The 21,722-nt window shown below is 38.1% G+C and overlaps 1 protein-coding gene across 3 annotated transcripts in view; it reads right to left on the bottom strand.

The window, feature by feature from the left end:
• The window catches only part of CNTRL (centriolin), a 62,797-nt gene that overhangs the window by 13,386 nt on the left and 27,689 nt on the right, over positions 1–21,722 (bottom strand). For all 3 annotated transcript variants that reach the window (XM_089772901.1, XM_075905471.2, XM_089772900.1), the window contains 20 exons: positions 20,928–21,104; positions 19,725–19,859; positions 18,411–18,556; positions 17,616–17,823; positions 16,448–16,627; positions 15,881–16,060; positions 15,178–15,291; positions 14,609–14,753; positions 10,361–10,503; positions 8,363–8,555; positions 7,825–8,135; positions 6,904–7,112; positions 6,509–6,701; positions 5,955–6,085; positions 5,664–5,804; positions 5,432–5,558; positions 4,281–4,445; positions 1,818–1,977; positions 837–952; positions 279–496 (listed from right to left, as the gene is read on the bottom strand). In XM_089772901.1, coding sequence (XP_089629027.1) covers positions 279–496; positions 837–952; positions 1,818–1,977; positions 4,281–4,445; positions 5,432–5,558; positions 5,664–5,804; positions 5,955–6,085; positions 6,509–6,701; positions 6,904–7,112; positions 7,825–8,135; positions 8,363–8,555; positions 10,361–10,503; positions 14,609–14,753; positions 15,178–15,291; positions 15,881–16,060; positions 16,448–16,627; positions 17,616–17,823; positions 18,411–18,556; positions 19,725–19,859; positions 20,928–21,104 — 3,392 coding nt within the window. The remainder of the gene's footprint in view (positions 1–278; positions 497–836; positions 953–1,817; positions 1,978–4,280; positions 4,446–5,431; positions 5,559–5,663; positions 5,805–5,954; positions 6,086–6,508; positions 6,702–6,903; positions 7,113–7,824; positions 8,136–8,362; positions 8,556–10,360; positions 10,504–14,608; positions 14,754–15,177; positions 15,292–15,880; positions 16,061–16,447; positions 16,628–17,615; positions 17,824–18,410; positions 18,557–19,724; positions 19,860–20,927; positions 21,105–21,722) is intronic.

The following is a 21,722-nucleotide window of genomic DNA, read 5'->3' on the forward strand; positions in this document are numbered from 1 at the left end:
TCTCTTGTACCATTTCCAGATGGAACCTGTTGCTTTCTAATGGTCTCTTACTGCACTGCCACAGTATCACAGATTTAGCAAGTGTTCAAAAGTGAAGTTTTAAACACAGCCGCTAGCCAAAGTAGGAATGATTGAAAGTCACTGCTACAATAATGGACTATACCATAATTTTTCCTTTCTAAAAAGGAATAGACTGTTAATGAGAATAAACGTACCCAGTAATTCTAGAGAACAAAGGCTCTCCAATTATTGATCGTTGAAAAGTTTACTTCACTCACTTTTTAGTTTGTGATAATTTTCTTTCCAAATTCTGACAATTTTCTTCAAGTTGTTGCTTTTCTTTTCTCAAAGATTCAGTGTTGTTATGCAGAGTGTGCATTTCAGAAATGAGCAGCTCATTTTCTTGCTGGTCTTTCTCAAGGAGCTGTCTCTGACACTCTATTTCTCCTCGCTGGCACTGGGACAATTGCTGGAGTTTCTCTAACTCTAGTTTCTCCTATAAAATAAGACACAAATATAGTATGTGCATAATAGATGCTAACACCACTTTTCTGTACATCTGCATAGTATTGCATAGCACCTTTTATCCACAAAGTTCTCAGAGTTCATTGCAGCCTGCATATACAGCACTATTCCTGTCACTAAACTATAAACAAAGAGGCAGACAGCTCATGATTTGACAAGTAATAATGAAATATATTGCACATTGGCACTTTCTACTGCATTGTGTTAGATCTAAGTGTGGCTCTTCCCGAGGAAGGATAATGCAGTGGTTACGGCATGAACCTAGGATGTGGGAGACCAGAATTCAGTTGCCTACTCTGCCACACACTTACCTTTAGTAGTGTAACTTGAATCTTTTCTAATTCATTAACCTTCTGGCTATGTTGTAGATTTATACCTTGCAGTTCATTATTTTCAAGCTGTAACATTTCCAGAACGTGCTTTAGTTCTAATTGAAAGAAAGACAATCAAGAGATATAGGAAAATCGAAATGGTTGCTAAACTGCATTAAAAACAGGATGCATTGATATGAACTTTGTTACCAAAAGTGCCCTTTCTCTAATGGAGCTACTTCAGAATTTTTAAAAATTCATAGAGTGTAAATGACTTCTAAAAACATCAATGGGCACACTTCATGTACATTGAGTGATACACAAAATACAGTATTTGAACGAAACACTGTATTACAATGTATAAACACAAGAGGGCTCCATTCTGGCATTTTTAACTTTAGAGTGGCTAAATTGACTTGGCATGTAAGTTTTGGAGTAAAAAGTACCCTCGGAGCCTATGTTTCTGACTCAGGCAGCATTGCTGGTGTCTAGCTGCCTTTCTCCCACCTAGGTTCACAAACTGGGGAAGACAGGTAGATTAACCTTGTGTGCAGGACCTGATCCAATAGGTGTGCTGATAGAACAGGCATTGGGCTAGACAGAGAGAGGAGGAGGGAATAAATCTGTAGCCTGGTCCTTAGGGTGGTGGCAGACCGAGTGTTCAAGTCACCCTGCTGTAGTCGCTCTTTCATTATTTTTCTATAATGGAACAGCTTCAACAAGAGAGACTGAAGGAGCTCCTATCATCAAAATATTTTATAGCTCGGTGATTAGAGCACACATGAGAGATGGGAGACCTCCTATTAAAAAATAATGTCTTCCCCTTTGACATGTGTTCAATAAGAATGCTAATAATTTGAAACAGTTTAAAAACCAGGAACTGGCAAAAAAAGAAAAAGCAGGACTAAGTGTTCTTAAAAAAATAATCTATGTACATTCTAAGCCGGTGCAAAATAACGTATCATGGTCTCAGAGACATACCTGTCTTATGTTTAGTTATTTGCCCTAGTACTCTCTGTAGATTTTCTTCTTCTTTTCCAATGTCCTGTTTTGTGAGGGAAAGCTGTGTTCTTTTTTCATTTATTTCGACATCCAGATCTCCTCTTTGAGCATTCAGTTGTTCTAGAAGTGATCTTACTTCCTATATCAATATTACAGTGTTAAAAATCATGTTTTAGCAATATTACTAGGAATTTTTTAACAAGAGATTAATTCACTTTGGTGACTTGAAAAAAATTATTCTTTCTGTGTTTACTAATTTGTATTTAGTTTAGTTTGGATGATAAAAATAGACAAGTCAATTGCCGTTTAGCTCATGTTTTAACACAATACTGCAGTGTTTGGATTGCAAACAAGAATGAGTATTTTAATTGCAATTTTTTTTATTTTACAGGCCTATATAAATCTAACAATATCTCTTAAATATCCCTTAAATAAACCTAAAGAAAAAGCTTTACAAATATCAGTTTTGGTGCCGAATTTTAATTTCACACTACCAGGGCAGAACTGACAATCTGGGCCAATAAGATTTTTTTTCCTTTTTTTCTACCAGAAGTGTATGTACTACAGTTTAGACCTCTCTGGTCTGGCACCCTGAGGACCTGACCGGTCCTGAATGAGGAGGTGTGCCGGACCAAGGGAGGTCGCTCCTCTTATGACCTATGCTGCTATGCTGCCCCATGGATAGGGTTCCAGCCCAACCCTGTTGTACCCGTCCCCTGGGGGCCCCTGGAGCATCACGCCCAGAGCTCTGTGCCCAGGGCTAGAACTCCCTGGCTCTGTGGCCAGACCTCCATGGCGGCTGCTGGAGCTAGAGCTCGCCACCCGTGAAACTCTGGCCCCGTTCTGGCCTCAGCAGTCAGGGAGCTCTGGTCCCAACCCTCCAGCCCCTGCACTGGCTGCGGAGCTCTGTGGAGCTGCTGGGGCCAGAACTGGGCTGGAGCTCCTCAGCCAGGGCCAGGCACATCCCAGCCACTAGGACCAGAACTCACCACTACACTTCCCCCCGTGCTCCTGCCCTGCTGCCAGACCTCCCTGTTCCTGGGCTCTGTGGTCCAGAACATCCATGGTCCTAGTGGACCATGGATGTTGCCGGACCACAGAGTCCCAGTTTAGGGAGGTACAACTTGTAGTATCACCATTTTTTGATGGTACTGTTATATGCAGCACATTTTAAACTGCCCATCCAGATTCATTTTTCTTCACCAACCATTTGTCATATTAACAGAAATTACTGGTTCTCAACCTGTTGCTGGGGGCCACTTGTAGCCCAATCAGCATGCTGCTGTGACCCATGTGACATCCTCAGGGCCATACAGCTAGTGTGCATCTGTGTGTGTACAGAGATCTGCATACATGGTCCACAATAGTAAATAGGTTGAGATTAGAACCACTGATCCAGACATGTCTGTTTAATAACACACAAACCCACTAACCAAGAGTAGCCAAGACTGATTTTATATTTTAACTGATACTATTAATTCATAAAGCATTAAAAGTATCAGAATTGCAATTTGGTGGGGGTTTTTGGAGGGGGGGGATATTTTTTTGAAAGCTTCATAAAACATAAGGACATAAGAACAGCCATCTTAGGTCAAACCATAGCTCGGTATCGTGTCTGCTTCATAAGGAATGAACAGAACAGGTAATCACCAAGTAACCCACCCCTGTTGCCCATTCCCAGTTTCTGACAAACAGAGGCTAGAGCAGAGGTGGGCAATAATTTTTGAAGGTGGGGGCCCACTTCACGAATTTTGGAAGTGGTCACAGACTGCCCTGAAAGAGGCGGGGCCTTGGGCAAAAGGGGCCGGGCCAGTAGACTTCTAGTGCTCTGCCGCCCACAGACCCTGATTGGCCTGCGGGTGGGGGAGCATGTGAAGTCTTTGCCCCCGCCCTGCCAGGGATGCCTGGCACCTAGAGAGAACCGCTAGGTGTTTAGATCAGCTAGTGGTTCCCTCTAGGGACCACACACCCCATACGATGTGAGGAGACTTCCCGCGCTCCATCTGCCCCCAGCCCAATCAGAGGGTGCACCCCCCTCCCACCAAGAAAAGAAGGAAGAGTGCAGCAGCATCAGGAGGGGGGCCAAAGGGAGGCCTTCCCCTTGGGGAGGCGAGGTGCCTCCTGAACTGTGTCTCCCAGCGGCTGGGAAGGGCCTGGGAGCAAACGTAGTCTCTGGTGGGGCACATGGTTCCCTCCTAGCAGGGCAGGTAGCGAGAGACTTTGCACGCTCCCCCGCCCTCAGGGCGTGATTGGCCAGTGGGCAAGGGAGCAGCAGGGCAGCCACGGGCTGAACCAACCCGCTTGGCGGGCCAGATCTGGCCCATGGAGGTCCTGGTGCCCACGCCTTGGCCAGAGAGACCATTCATTTTAACTTTTTTTCCTTTCACTGAACTGAACTAAACAGATTAATTCTTAACAGTTTAACGACTTTTGAAAATTTACTTTTACTTGTCGTTGTTTCTGAGCAACTTCAGTCTCTCCTTCTCGAAGAGCTTCTTTGAGGTCTGCTTTCTTCTGAGTAATGCCATCTTGAAGGAGGTGCAGTTCTTCTTTTTTTTGGCCCAATAGTTGGTCCAAGACAAGTAGCTCTTTCTGGTTAGCTGCTACCTACAATATATATATATATATATATATATATATATATATATAAAAAATCTTGGGTCTAAACTACTTTCACATCTACCTTAGTAGTAACTGACAGTTTGGGAAATTTTAAAGAGTCTCTTTCTTGGAACGTTTTCAAATTATTTTTATTGCGACAGCATTTAGCACAATCTGTAGGAGCTCTGATCCTCACTATGGCAAGCACAGTATGGACACAGTTTTTAAAAATAAAAAGTCTCTAACCCAAGAAGCTTATAATCTACAGCCCCAATCCAGAAAATGTTTATGCCTCCGAGTAACTTTTATGCATACGAGTTGCCCCATAGAGCACACTAAGATTATTTATGCGCAAAAGTGTTTGTGGGATTGAGCCTAAATTATTACTAGAAGCAACAGATGGAGATGGAGGTAGTAATATAGTCAGCTGTCATATTAAGATTGTTGTCTTAATAGCATGTTTTCTGGGAAAAAATAGTATTCAGTAAAATGGAAGGCCCACTAACTAAGCATTTCAATAACACCACGTCTTTGTAGGCTTTTTGGTATAAAACCACAACATATCTTCAATTTTAATATATTCAAAATTGAGATTAACCAAATTAAACTAGGACTATAATTATTTCTACAGATAAATTGTATATACTGTTCAGCTATACTTTTTTGACAATTACTTGACAACAAAAAGTGCAGAATGAATGGCTGTGTCATGTACACTTCAATAGGTTTTTGGTTGGTGTGCAAATGCGTTTGAACAGGTGTATAAACTGAACATACTTAGGAGTACGGGCATTTGGTATTTAATTTGTAGTATGTAACTAGCCATTTAACAATAGTATGAGCTTTACATTGAGGAGATATTGACACTAAAATAAATATACAAAATTAGGGGCTGCTGGCAAAAAAACTCCACCAAACCAAAACTCAGAACATAATGGATTCTATTTCTAGTGCATGGAGTGAATAGTGTTTTTTTCCCCCTTTAATCTTACCTGATCTTTCAATCTTTCCAGATCAGTTTTTTTGTCTTGAAGAATATTTTCTGCTTCTTTAAGAATTTGGAGATGATGACCTTCATTACTTTCTGCAACCTGAATATCTTCTTGAAGCTTCTGAAGACTAATGATTAAATATAGGGTTAAATTATGGTCAAGAAGAACATTTAAGTTCTCTCTTCATCTAATGGCAAAGTGAATGAAAGGCACATTTAAAATAAACTATTACCTTTCAGTCAACATTTCTATCTTCTGGCTTAAGGACTGGAACTCTGAATCTCTTGCTGATACAACTTTATTGATTTCTTTCAAGATACCTTCTTGTTTAGTCTTGTGCTGTTCTAAATCTCTTGTATCTGCCTGAAGTAACCTGAAATACATTCATTATTTCTCATAATATCACAGCATTAGGTCTTAGAAAGGAACATCATAGTTTTCCAAACATGAAATACACTTTCTTTTGTTCCTTCCAGTTCTCAGATATACACTAAAGAGCACCAACAATATGAACCAAATGTACCTTAACTGCTGATCTGCTTTCACCAGCTTGTTAGCCATTTCCTGGGCTCTTTGCTCTAGTTCCTCAGCATCAGTTTCAGTACGAGACAAGTGTTGCTTGGCATGATTATACTTCTGAATAGTCTCTTTGGTCTAGAAAATAAATTGAGGGTTTTTTAAGTTACTGAAACGAAAGTCACAGCAATTCCATTTGGTTGGGTTACTTAAATCAAAAGGCTTATGCCTAAGTATGGCAAACTGGCACACTTGGTTTGAGAGCAGCTTCTTAGTAACGAGGAGAGAGGCATGATACACTAATATGCAAAAAATGAAGTAATAAAATTATAGTTTCCCTTGGCCTTTTAAAGTTCTTCAGAAAAACCCAAACATTTGCCTTTTTTTTTTTTAAAGAATAAGAGTAAGAACTTGCCTTCACATCTCCCTCTCAAAGTAAACAATGAACAATTTTAGATTCAGATCTAATAGTCCATAGCTGCATCTGCCTTGATGAATAGTCTACCAATTTAAACAAAATATCTTCCTTAAGCCAAACAGATACAATACAGAACAATTTACTTTTCCCCGGGTACTTTCTAGTTCAGTTTCAGCTTCTGCAAGAAGTCGATCCGCCTCCCAGAGCTCTGCCCGTCGTTTTCGAAGAGTCTTTTCTATACATTCAATTTCATCTACAATATCTTCATGCTCTTTGAGAGATTTTTCTAACTCTAGTTCTGTAATAAGAGTGTCAATATGTCCTTCAATGAAGTCCCTAAAGAAAAGGGGGGAAAACAAACAAAACAATTCATTCAAAGGTTTGACCTATCTTTCATAGGGGTATTCATTTACAGAGACTACAGAAACATAAGATATGCATAAACACACAGTGGAATCATCTTTACTAATATATTTAGAAAAGTCTATAAATCTTTTAATAGGCATTCTTTTAAATGCATCTAACATACTGCTCTTACTTGCGTTTACTGCGTTTTTGCGCTGTCTTACGTAGCTCTGCTACTTCATGCTCCAGCTCTTCTCTTTCATGTAAGAGATCTTCAATGTTTTGATGCAATTTTTCCATCTCTTTCTGATGTTTACGATCAGATACTCCTGTCCACTTATATTCATGTCTCTGAGACCTTAATTGATATATAGTATCGTCTAGTCTTGAGATTTCCTTCTCCTAAATGCAGGGAAATACAAGTTTGAACCAGACTGGCTCTCCACAGCAATCCTCTATAATAAATATGTTCTTAGGCAAGCTGCTAATGTTGTTTGAAACTATAGGAGCTGATATATAACTGTGGTGTGGGACTATATAAAGCCTTTAATCTGTTGCCCTCAGAACCCTAAGGGAATATTTTACTCCTATTTTACACATGGAAAAATGGAGGCACTGAAGATCAAGAGATTTACTCAAGACATAACCATGCTCTAGCTGCAGGGTTGTGACTAAAAGTCACATTTTATCACTTCCTGGTCTGTGTCTTTATCTGCTGGGCCCCATGGCCTTCATTTGTATAAATCCAACTTTATATCTCCCATTCAGCAGACAACACATACATTCCTGTAAAATCTTTTGAAAAACATATCTTCTTTTGAAACCATCTCCCAGTAAACTTTTAAAGTCTAGATGATATTCTGAAGGAGCATATGGATTTGGTGAAACCCTTTTTATACTCTTCAAATCTGTAATCCATCCATTCAAAATGAAATGATTAGAAGGAACAATGAACCCTATGTTAGCTAGAGTAAAAATACGGAGAGTAAAGTCCAAAATACTTGTATAGTTTGCAGTTTTAAAATGATTTTCAAAACCAAACAGAAGAGATACTACAAAAATGCCATCTATACTGTGTCAAGTATATAAAGCTGGGCCTGCCCTGTACACTTACCAAGTCATGATGCTCAGGCACATTGCAGTGAAGCACTCCAATAGGAATGAGAGGGACAGAAAAGTTGGCAGGGAGAGGGCCATAAACAACCTGAGCTCCAGCAGGAGGTGGTCCAAAGATAACTGTTCCAGGAGCAACTGGTTTACCATTGGTTGGTACAGGAGGAGGTCCATAAACTACAGTTCCCTGAGGTACAGGGACACCATTTGGAAGTACAGTATAAATAACTGAACCAGCAGGTGCAACAAAGGGAGAATCACTGGGGGCATTTATTTCACCACCCCCTTCATAATCTTCTCCATATACTCCATCTTTAGAGAGAAAAAAACCATATTGAGTAATTATGCTTCTCCAAAAGAAAGGCCCTAATCAGCAATTATGTTAAGAGTTCAGATTGAATAAAAAGCTTAGCACTAATATATTTTTTTTAAATTCAGTGACTGGTAGTCAGAAAATTCATTCTGAACTTAAACTTTAACTGAAATAAATAAGCAGTTTATATTTTTCTAAACATTTTAGTATGTTCAAACTAATACACCTTTATGGGACTGCGATCTGGACAAGCTACTCCTGACTGGGGAATAAACCCAGCATCCTCTTGCAGTGGGTGAGTCACAGTCTTCCTTCCTGATTTGCCTCCCTTGACAATGCCCTTTTCTAACTGGGGATGAAACAGGATACTGTAAGCCAACTCCAGAGTCTTTTGTGCTGTGAGAACCAGGAGTTGAAACCTAAAAACCCAAAAAGAAATGCAAGTTTAAATATTTTTTTCTTTCTACAAGTAAAAAATATTGAAAAATAAACATCTGAGTATACATGTTTGCAAACTCGTCTTCAGACAACTATATGATGATTATATGGTGCTTTGTACTGTTTCTAGTGGAAATACTGCTTTAAAAGACAGCAAAGTATTTAGTTGTTATTATGTCCATGTAAGCCTATGTGTGACTGGCACAGGGTTGTTACAAGCTTACAAGATGGAAGGCAGACAACAGACAAGATAATCTCTACAAAACAATTATCCGCACTTTGAAAAAACAGGAGAACTTGTCTTATTAGTTATGACTATTTTTGCAGTATTACAGTACAATAGCATTCGTACCATCAATAAAAACAAGTAGTCCTGTGGTACCTTAGGGACTAACCAAGATTTTTGTTAGTCTCTAAGGCTACGTCTAGACTATAGGCTTCTTTCGGAAGAAGCTTTTTTTGGAAGAGATCTTCCAAAAAAACTTCTTCTGAAAGAGAGCGTCCACACTGCAAAAGTACATCGAAGAAGCGATCTGCTTTTCCTAAAAAGAGCATCCAGACTGAATGGACGCTCTCTCACATATAAGCTGTGATTGCTATGGATGGAATGGCCACCAGGGCACCTGTGCTTTCTTTTCTTCTTCCGAAAGAACTCCCTCTTCCCCATCCACACATGCCTTTTTCTGAAAGAGCTCTTTCTCAAAAAGGCTTCTTCCTCGTAGAATGAGGATTACCAATGTCGGAAAAACCCCTCTGTTCTTTCGATTTTCTTGTGGAAGAACGAAATTGCAGTGTGCATGTTCAAGTTTTGTCAGGAAGAACAGCTGTTTTTCCTGACAAAACTCTGTAGTGTAGACATATCCTCAAGTGCCACAAGACTACTTGTTGTTGTTAAAGTTACAGACTAACATGGCTATCCCTCTGAGACTTTTTATCATCAATAGTTAGGGCAGAAATAGTGATTAATAACTAGATTTGTAGATCTGTACTTTTTTTAAAAATAATCCCCACACAACTTTTTTGTTTTAAACTTTGTTGATATTCCTCCACTACTCCTCTTAATGAAACTGACATTTAGTTAGATGTGGTTTTAAATGGGCTATTAGGTTAGCAATAAAGGAGGTGTGGTCTGCTTGGAATTTTCAGTAACTTTCAAAACAGTTAATTAAAATGAAATTTGAATGTAAAATTGAGAATGACACAGTCAGTAGACAAGATAGTTTGAGAATTGTCCTAGTTTTAAATAAGTGTATAGTTTAGATCCTGTGCTAATCTGGGACTCTTCTTCAAAATTTTGTTGTTTTAAATAAAATCTTCAATGTTGACCTTTAAAGATTACATTTTCCTAGCTTTCTCAGATGTCGCTTAAATTAAACCCTGAAACACTATGGTGTGCATTGGAATTATGCTAATTTGTATGATTAATTGGGAAGCCCTTTGTAAAGTACTGAATTTTGCAAACAACTGACTTGTCAGAGGCAAGACAGTGCATGATTGTGCATACTTTAATGAAGTATAAGAACCAGTCCGTGTGGGGGGGGGAATGTGGAGAACATACTAACATAAATATGCAAACATCAACGACCATGCTGAAAAGACAAAAATCCGAAGTAACAAGCTTTTACAGCAGCTATATTATGGAACATACATTTGTACAGAATGTGAAGTAGTCCAACATTTGTCTTTTTTATACCCATCTAGTTCCTCTTCCAAAAATTAATGAGGTTCATAATAGAATGTTTCCATATCATATTACTTTCCAAAACTCTTATATTAGTTTTCTTACTTGTGATGATGGTGGCATATAATACCAATATCCTCTTCTTTTGAATGGCTCTGCTATACCAGTGATGTAATCATTCTGGTGAGAAAGGGCATGTCTGAGCGCTGCAATTTCATCCAGTAACTTGTCTATTTGACCTTTTTTACCTAAAAAGGAATAACAGGATTTCATAATGTAAGACTGCACATCAGTAAAGCTGAAACCTCTATTATATTTATGAAGGTACTCACATGTCTATATATTTAAGATAATTAAAATTCCAATTTAAAGTCATCCCACAACCCAATGTGTTTTCTTTCTCTTTTTCATACATATAGCACCGTAAACTGAAGTTATTACCCAGTACTTCAGATAAATATGAGACACAATAAATTCATCATGAAGGAAATGTGTGAGAGAGTAATTAAGGAAATTATACTTATATTTAGTACTTTAAGTATAAAGGAAACTTTTTGACTTCTGAACATACTTAAAATATTTCTAAATGCTTCTAAATTATTTTTCATTACACTTGGTCATGAATAGATCTCTGATACCAGCTGTGAAATGTGAATTGTTCACCCCTATACTCCTCACAGCTACAAGGAAGGTTTCTGAAATATCTACTGAATGTGTAACAGAGTTAATGTGGTTTGGTCATTAACGTTGGGCACCAGGATTCCTTGATTGTTTTTTTATGTCTGCTACACATGTGTTGTGAGACCTTGGTCAAGTCTGCAGAGAGTAACATTTCCTCATCGGTGAGTGTGATGATGATAATATGCAACTATATCACAAGAAGAGTGTTTGATTTAATTAATAATATTTGCAAAATACCTTAAGAACTAAGATCCTTCATCCTGTATGAAAGAAGCTATACAACTGCTAAGCAGGGATGGCGTCCACCTTTCGAGGAGGGGGAAGACCCTATTTGGATACAGAATGGCTAACCTAGTGAGGAGGGCTTTAAACTTGGTTCGACAGGGACAGGTGAGCAAAGCCCACAGGTAAGTGGAGAACATGGGGACCTGGGAGATGGGTCGGAAATGGGAGGGAGCGTGGGCTACAATGGCAGAGAGAAAGGAGGGTCAGGGCAACACTGGGAGGCAAGGTCAAATCAGGATCTTAGATGCCTATATACAAATGCGAGAAGTATGGGAAATAAGCAGGAAGAACTGGAAGTGCTAAGAAATAAGTACAATTATGACATTGTTGGCATCACAGAAACTTGGTGGGATAATACACATGATTGGAATATTTATATATAAGGGTACAGCTTGCTCAGAAAGAACAGACAGGGAAAAAAGGGAGGTGGTGTTGCCTTATACATTAAAGATGAACACACTTGGAGTGAGGTGGAGATGGACATAGGAGACGGAAGTGTTGAGAGTCTCTGGGTTAGGCTAAAAGGGAATAAAAACAAAGGTGATGTCATGCTAGGAGTCTACTACAGGCCACCTACCCAGGTGGAAGAAGTGGATGAGGCTTTTTTTCAAACAACTAACAAAATCATCCAAAGCCCAAGATTTGGTGGTGATGGGGGACTTCAACTATCCAGATATATGTTGGGAAAATAACACTGCGGCTCACAGACTATCCAATAAGTTCTGGGACTGCATTGGAGACAACTTTTTATTTCAGAAGGTTGAAAAAGCTACCAGAGGGAAAGCTGTTCTAGATTTGATCCTAACAAATAGAGAGGAACTAGTTGAGAATTTGAAAGTGGAAGGCAGCTTGGGTGAAAGTGATCATGAAATCATAGAGTTCACAATTCTAAGGAAGAGTAGAAGGGAGAACAACAAAATAGAGACAATGAATTTCTGGAAGGCGGATTTTGGTAAGCTGAGAGAGCTAGCTGATAGGTAAGGTCCCATGGAAATCGAGACTGAGGGGAAAAACAACTGAGGAGAGTAGGCAGCTTTTCAAAGGGACATTGTTAAGGGCCCAAAAGCAAGCTATTCCGATGTGTCGGAAAAATAGAAAATATGACAAAAGACCGCCTTGGCTTACCCACGAGATCTTGCATGATCTAAAAATAAAAAAGGAGTCATATAAAAAAATGGAAAGTAGGACAAATTACAAAGGATGAATATAGAGAAACAGCACAGGAATGCAGGGGCAAGATTAGAAAGGCAAAGGCACAGAATGAGCTCAAACTAGCTATGGGAATAAAAGGGAAACAAGAAGACTTTTTATAAATACATTAGAAGCAAGAGGAAGACCAAGTAGAGGGTAGGCCCACTGGTAAGTGAGGAGGGAGAAACAGTAACAGGAAACTTGGAAATAGCAGAGATGCTCAATGACTTTTGTTTCGGTCTTCACTGAGAAGTCTGAAGGAACGCCTAACATAGTGAATGCTAGTGGGAAGGGGGTAATTATAGAAGGTAAAATAAAAAAAGAACAAGTTAAAAATCACCTAGAAAAGTTAGATGCCTGCAAGTCACCAGGGCCTGATGAAATGCATCCTAGAATACTCAAGGAGCTGATAGAGGAGGTATCTGAGCCTCTAGCTATCACCTTTGGAAAATCATGGGAGAGATTCCACAGGACTGGAAAAGGGCAAAAATAATGCCCATCTATAAAAAGGGAAATAAGAACAACCCAGGAAACTACAGACCAGTTAGTTTAACTTCTGTGCCAGGGAAGGTAATGGAGCAAGTAATTAAGGAAATCATCTGTAAACACTTGGAAAGTGGCAAGGTGATAAGGAACAGCCAGCATGCATTTGTAAAGAACAAATCATGTCAAACCAATCTGATAGCTTTCTTTAATAGGATAACGAGTCTTGTGGATAAGGGAGAAGCGGTGGATGTGGGTATACCTAGACTTTAGTAAGGTGTTTGATACGGTCTCGCATGATATTCTTATCAATGAACTAGGTAAATACAACTTAGATGGTGCTACTATAAGGTGCATAATTGGCTGGAAAACCGTATTCAGAGAGTAGTTATTAATGGTTCACAATCCTGCTGGAAAGGCATAACAAGTGGGGTTCCGCAGGGGTCTGTTTTGGGACTGGCTCTGTTCAATATCTTCATCAACGATTTAGATATTGGTATAGAAAGCACGCTTATTAAGTTTGCAGATGATACCAAGCTGGGAGGGGTTGCGACTAATCTGGAGGATAGGGTCATAATTCAAAATGACCTGGACAAATTGGAAAAATGGTCTGAGGTAAATAGGATGAAGTTTAATATAGACAAATGCAAAGTGTTCCACGTAGGAAGGAACAATCAGTTTCATACATGCAGAATGGGAAGTGACTGTCTAGAAAGAAGTACGGCAGAAAGAGATCTAGGGGTTATAGTGGACCACAAGTTGAATATGAGTCAGCAGTGTGATGCTGTTGCAAAAAAAAGCAAACATAATTCTGGGATGCATTAACAGGTGTGTTGTAAGCAAGACACGAGAAGTCATTCTTCCACTCTACTCTGCGCTGGTTAGGCCTCAATTGGAGTATTGTGTTCAGTTCTGGGCACCGCATTTCAAGAAAGATTTAGAGAAATTGGAGAGGGTCCAGAGAAGAGCAACGAGAATGATTAAAGTTCTAGAGAACATGACCTATGAGGGAAGGCTGAAGGAATTAGGTTTGTTTAGTTTAGAAAAGAGAAGATTGATGGGGGGCATGATAGCAGTTTTCAGATATCTATAAGGATGTCATAAGGAGGAGGGAGAAAACTTGTTCATCTTGGCCTCTGGGGATAGAACAAGAAGCAATGGGCTTAAGCTGCAGCAAGGGAGGTTTAGGTTGGACATTAGGAAAAAGTTCCTAACTGTCAGGGTAGTCAAACACTGGAATAAATTGCCCAGGGAGGTTGTGGAATCCCCATCTCTGGAGATATTTAAGGGTAGGTTAGATAAATGTCTATCAGGGATGGTCTAGACAGTATTTGGTCCTGCCATGAGGGCAGGGGACTGGACTCGATGACCTCTCAAGGTCCTTTCCGGTCCTAGTATTCTATGATATGCATGATAAGCACATTATGGGAATGCAGACTTACTACATCCCACTCACTTCACTTCCATGCACCCAGGCCCTCTCTCTCTGAAGTGTAAAAAAAAACAAAACAAAACAAAACAAAACCCCAAAAACTTAGTGTGCATCTCAAGATACCGTTTTCAGAAGCTGGACAGAATGGCTTACTAGTTTTCACTCCATATAACCCCAGGTATATGGAGTGAGCAGGTAGTGAGACACATGGGGTAGAAAATTCATTTCCTTGAAGTCTGTGCTGGAAGGCAAGGAGCAGAGACAAACGAAGAGAGAATTACCTGCCCTGGCATTGTCTAATAAGCTTCTCAGTCGGTCAATTTCTGCTCTCTGATGTTTTAGAGTCTGGTTTAATTTATTAATCTCAAACTTGTGAAAACTCGATGCAATAGGTTCAGCATCAGATTTCTCCATTTCATACTGAAACTAAATTTAAAAAAACAAAACACTCATCAGTAATTTATAAAGCCTATTCTAGGAACACATCTAATTAAACACATCTAATTAAAAAAAGAAAATCAACTTAGAAGGTGAATTAAGTTGCTGGAAGAAAGCTTCCCCCTTCTCCTCCCAAATGATTATGACTATGCAATAACCATATTTTATTAAATGACAATCATAAGAGAAAATCAGTTTTCAGAAATGAGCGGGAAATGGCCAGCACTAAGTTTAAAAAAAAAAACCCACTCCTAAAAATCTAAAATTTTAATTAGGAAGTCAGTAACTTAGAATTTATTAGGCTGTTTCAAATATTCATTCTATGTTCCTATATTCAAATTTATCTGTGTATTTCACTCTTGCCACTTCAACATATGTATCTTGATATACAGCAATACCTACTACAATTTACCTGTTCTTTTTCTTTTAAAAGTCTCTGCAACAATTCTATTTCTGCTTCTGCTTGGGCAAGATCCTGAGCTGCATGAGCTGCCTGCATACAGAACTTCTCTGCTTCCTGAAATTCCTACAACAATAAACAGAGCAAACGTTTAATTTTAAAACTGTACAGAACTGCTGAAGCCTTATGCAGCACTGAGAAAAATATTGTGACAATCATGCTGGTCTACTTTTTGTATTTCCTTTTTCTTCAATTCTATTATCTACACGAAGAAACAAATCCCATTTTTTAAACACATTATATAAATAATATCCACACTGTGTAGGTCCTTTATCATCATGGAAACCACGTTCCAGACCTGAGTAAGGAAGTTTTAAGAATTTATTTACATTGTATCTGATCCTGTTAATAATACTGTGACTAAAGCTGAAAATAATTTATTCCATTTTTTAAATTTTGTTAAGGGGCCATGATTCAAATCTATGTAAAAATTACTTATTCAGAAGCTTTCAGAATGTAGTGAGACAAATTACGTAACTTGGCAATTACCTAAATTACGTTCAGACTGAGCCCTTGTGTGCCAAATTACAGTTCAGTGTGATAATTTGTGGTTGAGCCATAAACTCTACATGATAAAGGAAACACCAAGACACCCCCTCCCACATTATAACAGCATCAGTAAATATTACATAAATGTATTATTGTGTTGAATCACCTCGGCTCGCTCTTGGTTAATTTTGAGAACAGTTCCATGGAGAGACTTTAGTTGATTTTTGGCAATGGAGAGCTCTGTGGTTGCCAGTTTATCAGAAGCGGCTACTGCTCTTTTTAATTCCTTCAGTTCTTTATCTAGGCCAAGAATTTGCTTTTGTGCCCTCGCATCATTTAAGTTTTTCTGAAATAAGGGAAATATATGGTTATAAAAGTTTTTTTGTCTCATACTGTTTTCACACTGTTAATATTTTACTGCTTTCTACAGGTGTCTCTACAGGACATTTGACCTTATAGCCTATTAGAGTCACTATGCCCCATTTTGTATAGTGTTATCTCATATTATTTTCCATTTAACAATATTTTTTAGATACTTTACATAAATGTTGTTTTAATTAAAGCCAGAATCAAACTAATATCATTTGTAACAATGATTATCCACACTTGAGATTCCAGGTAAAACACCATAAATTCTAGAAACCAAAACAACCTAAACACTTAAAAGGTTGTGGGTTTTTTTCAGTCAATTAAGTTCAGTGTGTGTGCTTGTTCTTGCTTAAATATCTCCCACCTTATTCTCTAAATCTTCCAGTTGGGCAAGAATTTTCTCCTTCTCTTCATCAGCTTCTTGAAGTTGTTGATCTGCAAGACCCTGTATTTCTTCCATACTCTTTATTTTTGCACGCAAATGCTGGATTTCATTCTCTAGCTGATGAACTCTGGTCTCATTCTGCCTCTTCTCAGATTTAATCTGCATTTAAAAAAAATTACCGTGAAAAACATGAAAAAGAAAAATAGAGTGCTTTGATCCATAATCTTGTTGAAATTTAAAAATCAATTTCTCAAAACATGCAATTAGCAGAATACTATTTGTCAAAGAGAGACTGACAATGTCCATACATTCTTTTAAAATGTTATCTATTAAAACAAAGGTAAGTGAATTTGGAAATAGGTCTTCAGAGCTTTTGAAATTTTTACCCATAATCTTTACTTTTTCTACCAATATTTACTTCTCTTTGTTCCCCATATATTCTGTAGTCCAAACACTGGCAAGGCATGTATAATCAAGTATTTTTCATAAAGATAGCTATCCTTATTAATTTTTAAAAGCATGAGAAAATTCTACACCATTTATGCAAAAATGAAAATGTTCTGCAAGCTGTCTGCAATAAAGAACCTCAGAAGAGTGCAATGGGGCACACAGTATATCAACGTACAGACGCCTATATTATAGCATTGTCTCTATATATAGCATCTCTGTACATTTGCATATTTTTGGTGAAACAATATAAGGAGTCTGAGTAAGGCAAGTTTATTGTCAGAAACGAGAACAAAAGAAGAATTCATATGCATCCATATTTCTCTTCAGTAGCCAGAATCTATTTAAAGTGTGAGAGCTGTCAAATTACTTCTGAAGAAATTTTTTTATTATCAACTGTTGACATCATCTCCCTTTAATGAATAGTTATCACTCAAGAGAAATATGCACTGCTGCAACCAGGAGAAAGCCAGAACCATACTTCACATATTAAAAAGAAAAAAACAACAAACCCATCTTTTCATAATTGAAATGGAATAATGTCTTGCGCTACATTTCAGTTGTCCCAAACCTGTTCCAGACAGACAAATATTATATCTGTATAACCAAGAACTTTAAAGAAGTGTTATGTAAGGAGTGAAATTTGATTCTTGTGCTGTTAGTTCAATTTTCTCCATTTGCTAACTTGCAATTCTCTTACTCTTGCTTCTGCAGCTTTGTTACACGCCTGTCTATATTTTTCCTGTGCATCTCCTAGTTTCTCTTGTTGAGACGCCATCTCTTCTTGCAACTGTCTCTGTCTAGCCCATGCCTCCTCTTTTTCTTGTTGTGAATGAGCAAGGATTTCATTAAATTGTCTCTGCAGGTCTGCAAGGCTTTTCCCTATAATATCAGTTGAATTATGGCATCTGAAAGAAACATAATGCAAATGATAAGTAAGCAATAATTTAGGGTATTGGTATTAGGTGCTGGGATTTTTCCAGCCTAATACACTAGTGCAAGAATTTAAGATGACCAATACAAATGAGCATGGTTGCGGAGAGGAGTGTCCATAACTGTCTCTCCCCTTTCCACTCAGTGTGACTATATGCAAAGCAGCAGGTCTTGTCCCTAGATCTAATGAGACCCAGTATAGTGGGGTGTTGGTGAGAAAATGGTCCAACTGATGCAACCATGGTGTGCTGCGGTTTTGATTGGTTCCATGTTTCCTGAGCCAAAACAGGATATTAAAGTTGCTGTAAAGCAAAAGGACTGCTCTCTCACTTTCTGCTCTGTAGCAGACAACCCACTTACTATACTGAATAGTACTGACGTGGGTGTGTAACTGAGAATGAAGTGACGGAAATGTCAACAGAGTTACATATGAATCAGTGTCAGAGCTGCTACATTCAGACACCAAGGTGAAGAAGGGGTGCTTATCGTGTTTCTCTTATAAACTTAGATCTGTGCACACAAACTAGTTTAATGAAATTACTAAGGAATTTATTTTACCCACCTAATTTCTCCAATTCCTGTCTGCATTCTTCTCTTGAGCTCACTTACACGAGCTGTGACTTCTTCAGGATGAATTGCGTTGTCAAACGCATGGTTTAGCTGATTTTGAAGATCTTTAAGCTGGTGTTTCAAAAGGTTATTGTCTCCCTGTAAAACCAAATTTATGGGGTCAAACTCCAGTACATTAGAATCTAACAAATATTTTCCCAATAAGAAATGCATCTTTTCCTTGCAATTACTCCTAAAAGTTGAAAATATTTTTTTCTTGCCAGTTCAAGACTGGGTTTATTTATATTGCACCTCCATCTTAGCAAACTATTTATTACAGGTTTGTATAAACTAAGCCTATTGTCATAAAGGAGCTGATAACAAAGCAAACTATTTAATTCTCAATATTAAGTCCTTAAATGAAATGAGAAACTGCTCAGAAAAACCATACCGCCACCAGTCTCAACAATTAGATCTGTACAAAGATAATATGGAGAGCAAAATTACTCAGTTAAGCCAACATAAAATAATTTTCAGCAATCAGGAGCAGTTTGCACTTCACAAGATTGGACCATTCCTTTTGTATCCCTGTTGTTTGTTGCTATTTACTTTGGAAAGCAGTGACTTTTTGTGGATCTTCTATGCTTCCCCATGTTCAGATAACTGAAGGACAAATACATTATTATCCCCAAGCAGGAAACAAGAAGTGTAAGATAATAAGTCAACCTCTAATTTAATTTAATTCTGATTTGACTATCCCAGCAGACTCTTGATATTCAATTTCTCCTTCTCAGGAAATTGCTCTCTTCGACTGTAATGGGAAACAAGTATGCTCAGCAGCAGGAGCGGATGATAATTTTGCGGGGCCCATGGCTGCGCCACGGGGCCCGAGGAGCCACAATTTTGCACATGCGCCTCGGCAGCAGCTGGCCAGAAGTAGCACGTGTGGGGTACGTGCGCAGGGCCTATTGAAGCGCGGGGCCGGGGGCAGCCGCCTTGCTCACCCTTGCCCTATATCCGCCGCTGCTCAGCAGTTCTGAAATAACTAACCCTCTTTCTCAGTCACATGCACTGGTCTGGAAGAAAGGCCATACTTTACAAAAAACAATAACCAATCTTGATAACCCAATTTGGACCTAAGAAACAGAAAGTTAGGAGTATTAACATTAGAGGGAAAAGAAAAAAGTAAGACACACTACTTAAAATTCCCAAGCAGGTACAGATCAGACAGAGGAGGAAAATCCATATTAATTTTCCTTTAGGGGGGAAAAAAAAGCATCTCAGATATCAGGTGAATTCTGAGACAAAAAATGAATAAGTATTTAACCTGTAATTGTTTGAGCTGGGAAAGTAGTTTATTGTTTTCCTCTTCCTTCTCTTCTGATATTTGTGCTTTGGTAAGAGCATTTTCTAATGCCTGCCTTTCTTTTTCAAGTTCAGCTTGCAGAGCAGAGTGTTCCATCTACAATAAAGAATGTTTTCCGATTTAAAAACCAGAATAGTTGTACTTTCTGAAACAACAAAATTAACTCAATTATAAAGGGTGCTAAATTAGAGCTGGTCTGAATTTCCACCCCACCCCATTGTTGAAATTTCTAATGAAATAAAAAAATTGTCAAGATTTTCTAAGGGAGTTTATAGTTTTTAGCAAAAACTCAAAAAAGTTTTAAAATTGAAACTACATTTGGTTTCTTGTATCCCTAGTCTCTATAGACCAGGATGCCCAGCTGGGGAAAATTCTGCAAAGAAAATTTTCAGACATACCCTATGCTAAAAACTTCATAAGACTGTGCCAAGGACACTTTTTTATTTTTGGTAACCAATATTCTTTCAACTATTTCTGGAAAGCCACACTAGCTAGTTCGTTTTTATTCAAGGTATAGTCTCCATGGAGAGACCAAAAATACTCTTCATCTTAGTTTCAGGATAAAATTATAAATCATAGCAAAATACAACTCCAAGCCATACTGGTTACACTGCCTTATGAAATATAATTGATTGTTTAGCACAAATGACATCTCCTTACTAAACTTGAAGATCCTGAATGCAAAAATAAGACCCATCATAAATATTAATGACAACTCCTGTGATAAGTTCCTTTGTACATACATTACTTTAAAGAAATCCCCTTTTAATGGTTTAAAAGAAAGGGAATTCTGATTATGAAAAAGGAAATGGAAATTTTTTGAAAAATTTGCATAATATACTTAACATAATTATTAAAAATGAATATATGAAAGCAGGATTCACTGGATTTTGAAGTTAGTATTATAAATTGCAAAAATATTTTGATAAAAATATGGATATTGGAATTTTAATCACAAACTCACAGGGCTTTAAAAATACAGCTGATATAAGAACACCTTCCCTGGAACTTTTATCCTTCCCAGACTCAGAAGGGAAAAAGTATTTCTAGATATAAAAACAAAATATAAACTTAGCAAAGTCCACTTACGTTTTTCAAGATAGAGTACCCTTTAAAAAAAAGGAGAACTATTCCCATCTGACATCACCATAATTCTATTCTCACCTGACTAAGTCGCTTTAGTCTCCCCAGTTCTTCTTGCTGGTGCTTGGCTTCAACATCTCTGACTTTAAGTTGAGCCTCCAGTTCAGCCTCATATGCACTGAGATCCCCTTGTGCCTCTCTAAGAGATTCATTTACTTCTCGTTGCTCTTGGAGTGCACATTCAAGCTCTGCAATTTCCTAAAATTGAACAATCAAATTAGAAATATGCATATAATTTATTATTCTGTTCATACTTTCAGTTAATTTTTTGATGCTAGCAAATGCACTACATTCAACTGTCAGGCAGGGAATGTGCTTCAGTAAATCACACTTCCTAGCTTCTTGGAATTAACAATTAATTTGTTTATGCGTGTATTTGTTTTACATCAGTGTAGCCACATAGACACAAACCCAAGTATAGATTTAGTGTTGGAGCAACTTGAACTAGTGTAATTGTAAATAAATCTTTGGTCCAAGGAGAAAAAGTCTAAGCCTCAATTTTTGGAAGAGTTCCATCATAAGAAAAATTATACAATGTATGCATTGACTACCCCATAGAATAATCTCCATTTGCTGTGTGCTACAGATTGAATCTCTCTAATCCAGAACTCTCTTGTCCAGAAACATCTGTCATCCAGAATGATTTTAGTAAGCCTGATGTCCACTTTCCACGGGTCAAGTTTCCTGTGGTCCCATAAATTTTGTTTACAGCCACCAGTCCTAGCTCTCAGTGTTCTGTGCTGTTATTTAGCTCTAATTTACCCCTAAATCTACATCTATACTGTGGAGCTATTTAGGGATACCTCTAGTATCCCG

Source organism: Pelodiscus sinensis, chromosome 23, assembly GCF_052426305.1.
Source record: "Pelodiscus sinensis isolate ZL-2025 chromosome 23, ASM5242630v1, whole genome shotgun sequence".
In the NCBI taxonomy this organism is placed as follows: domain Eukaryota; kingdom Metazoa; phylum Chordata; order Testudines; family Trionychidae; genus Pelodiscus; species Pelodiscus sinensis.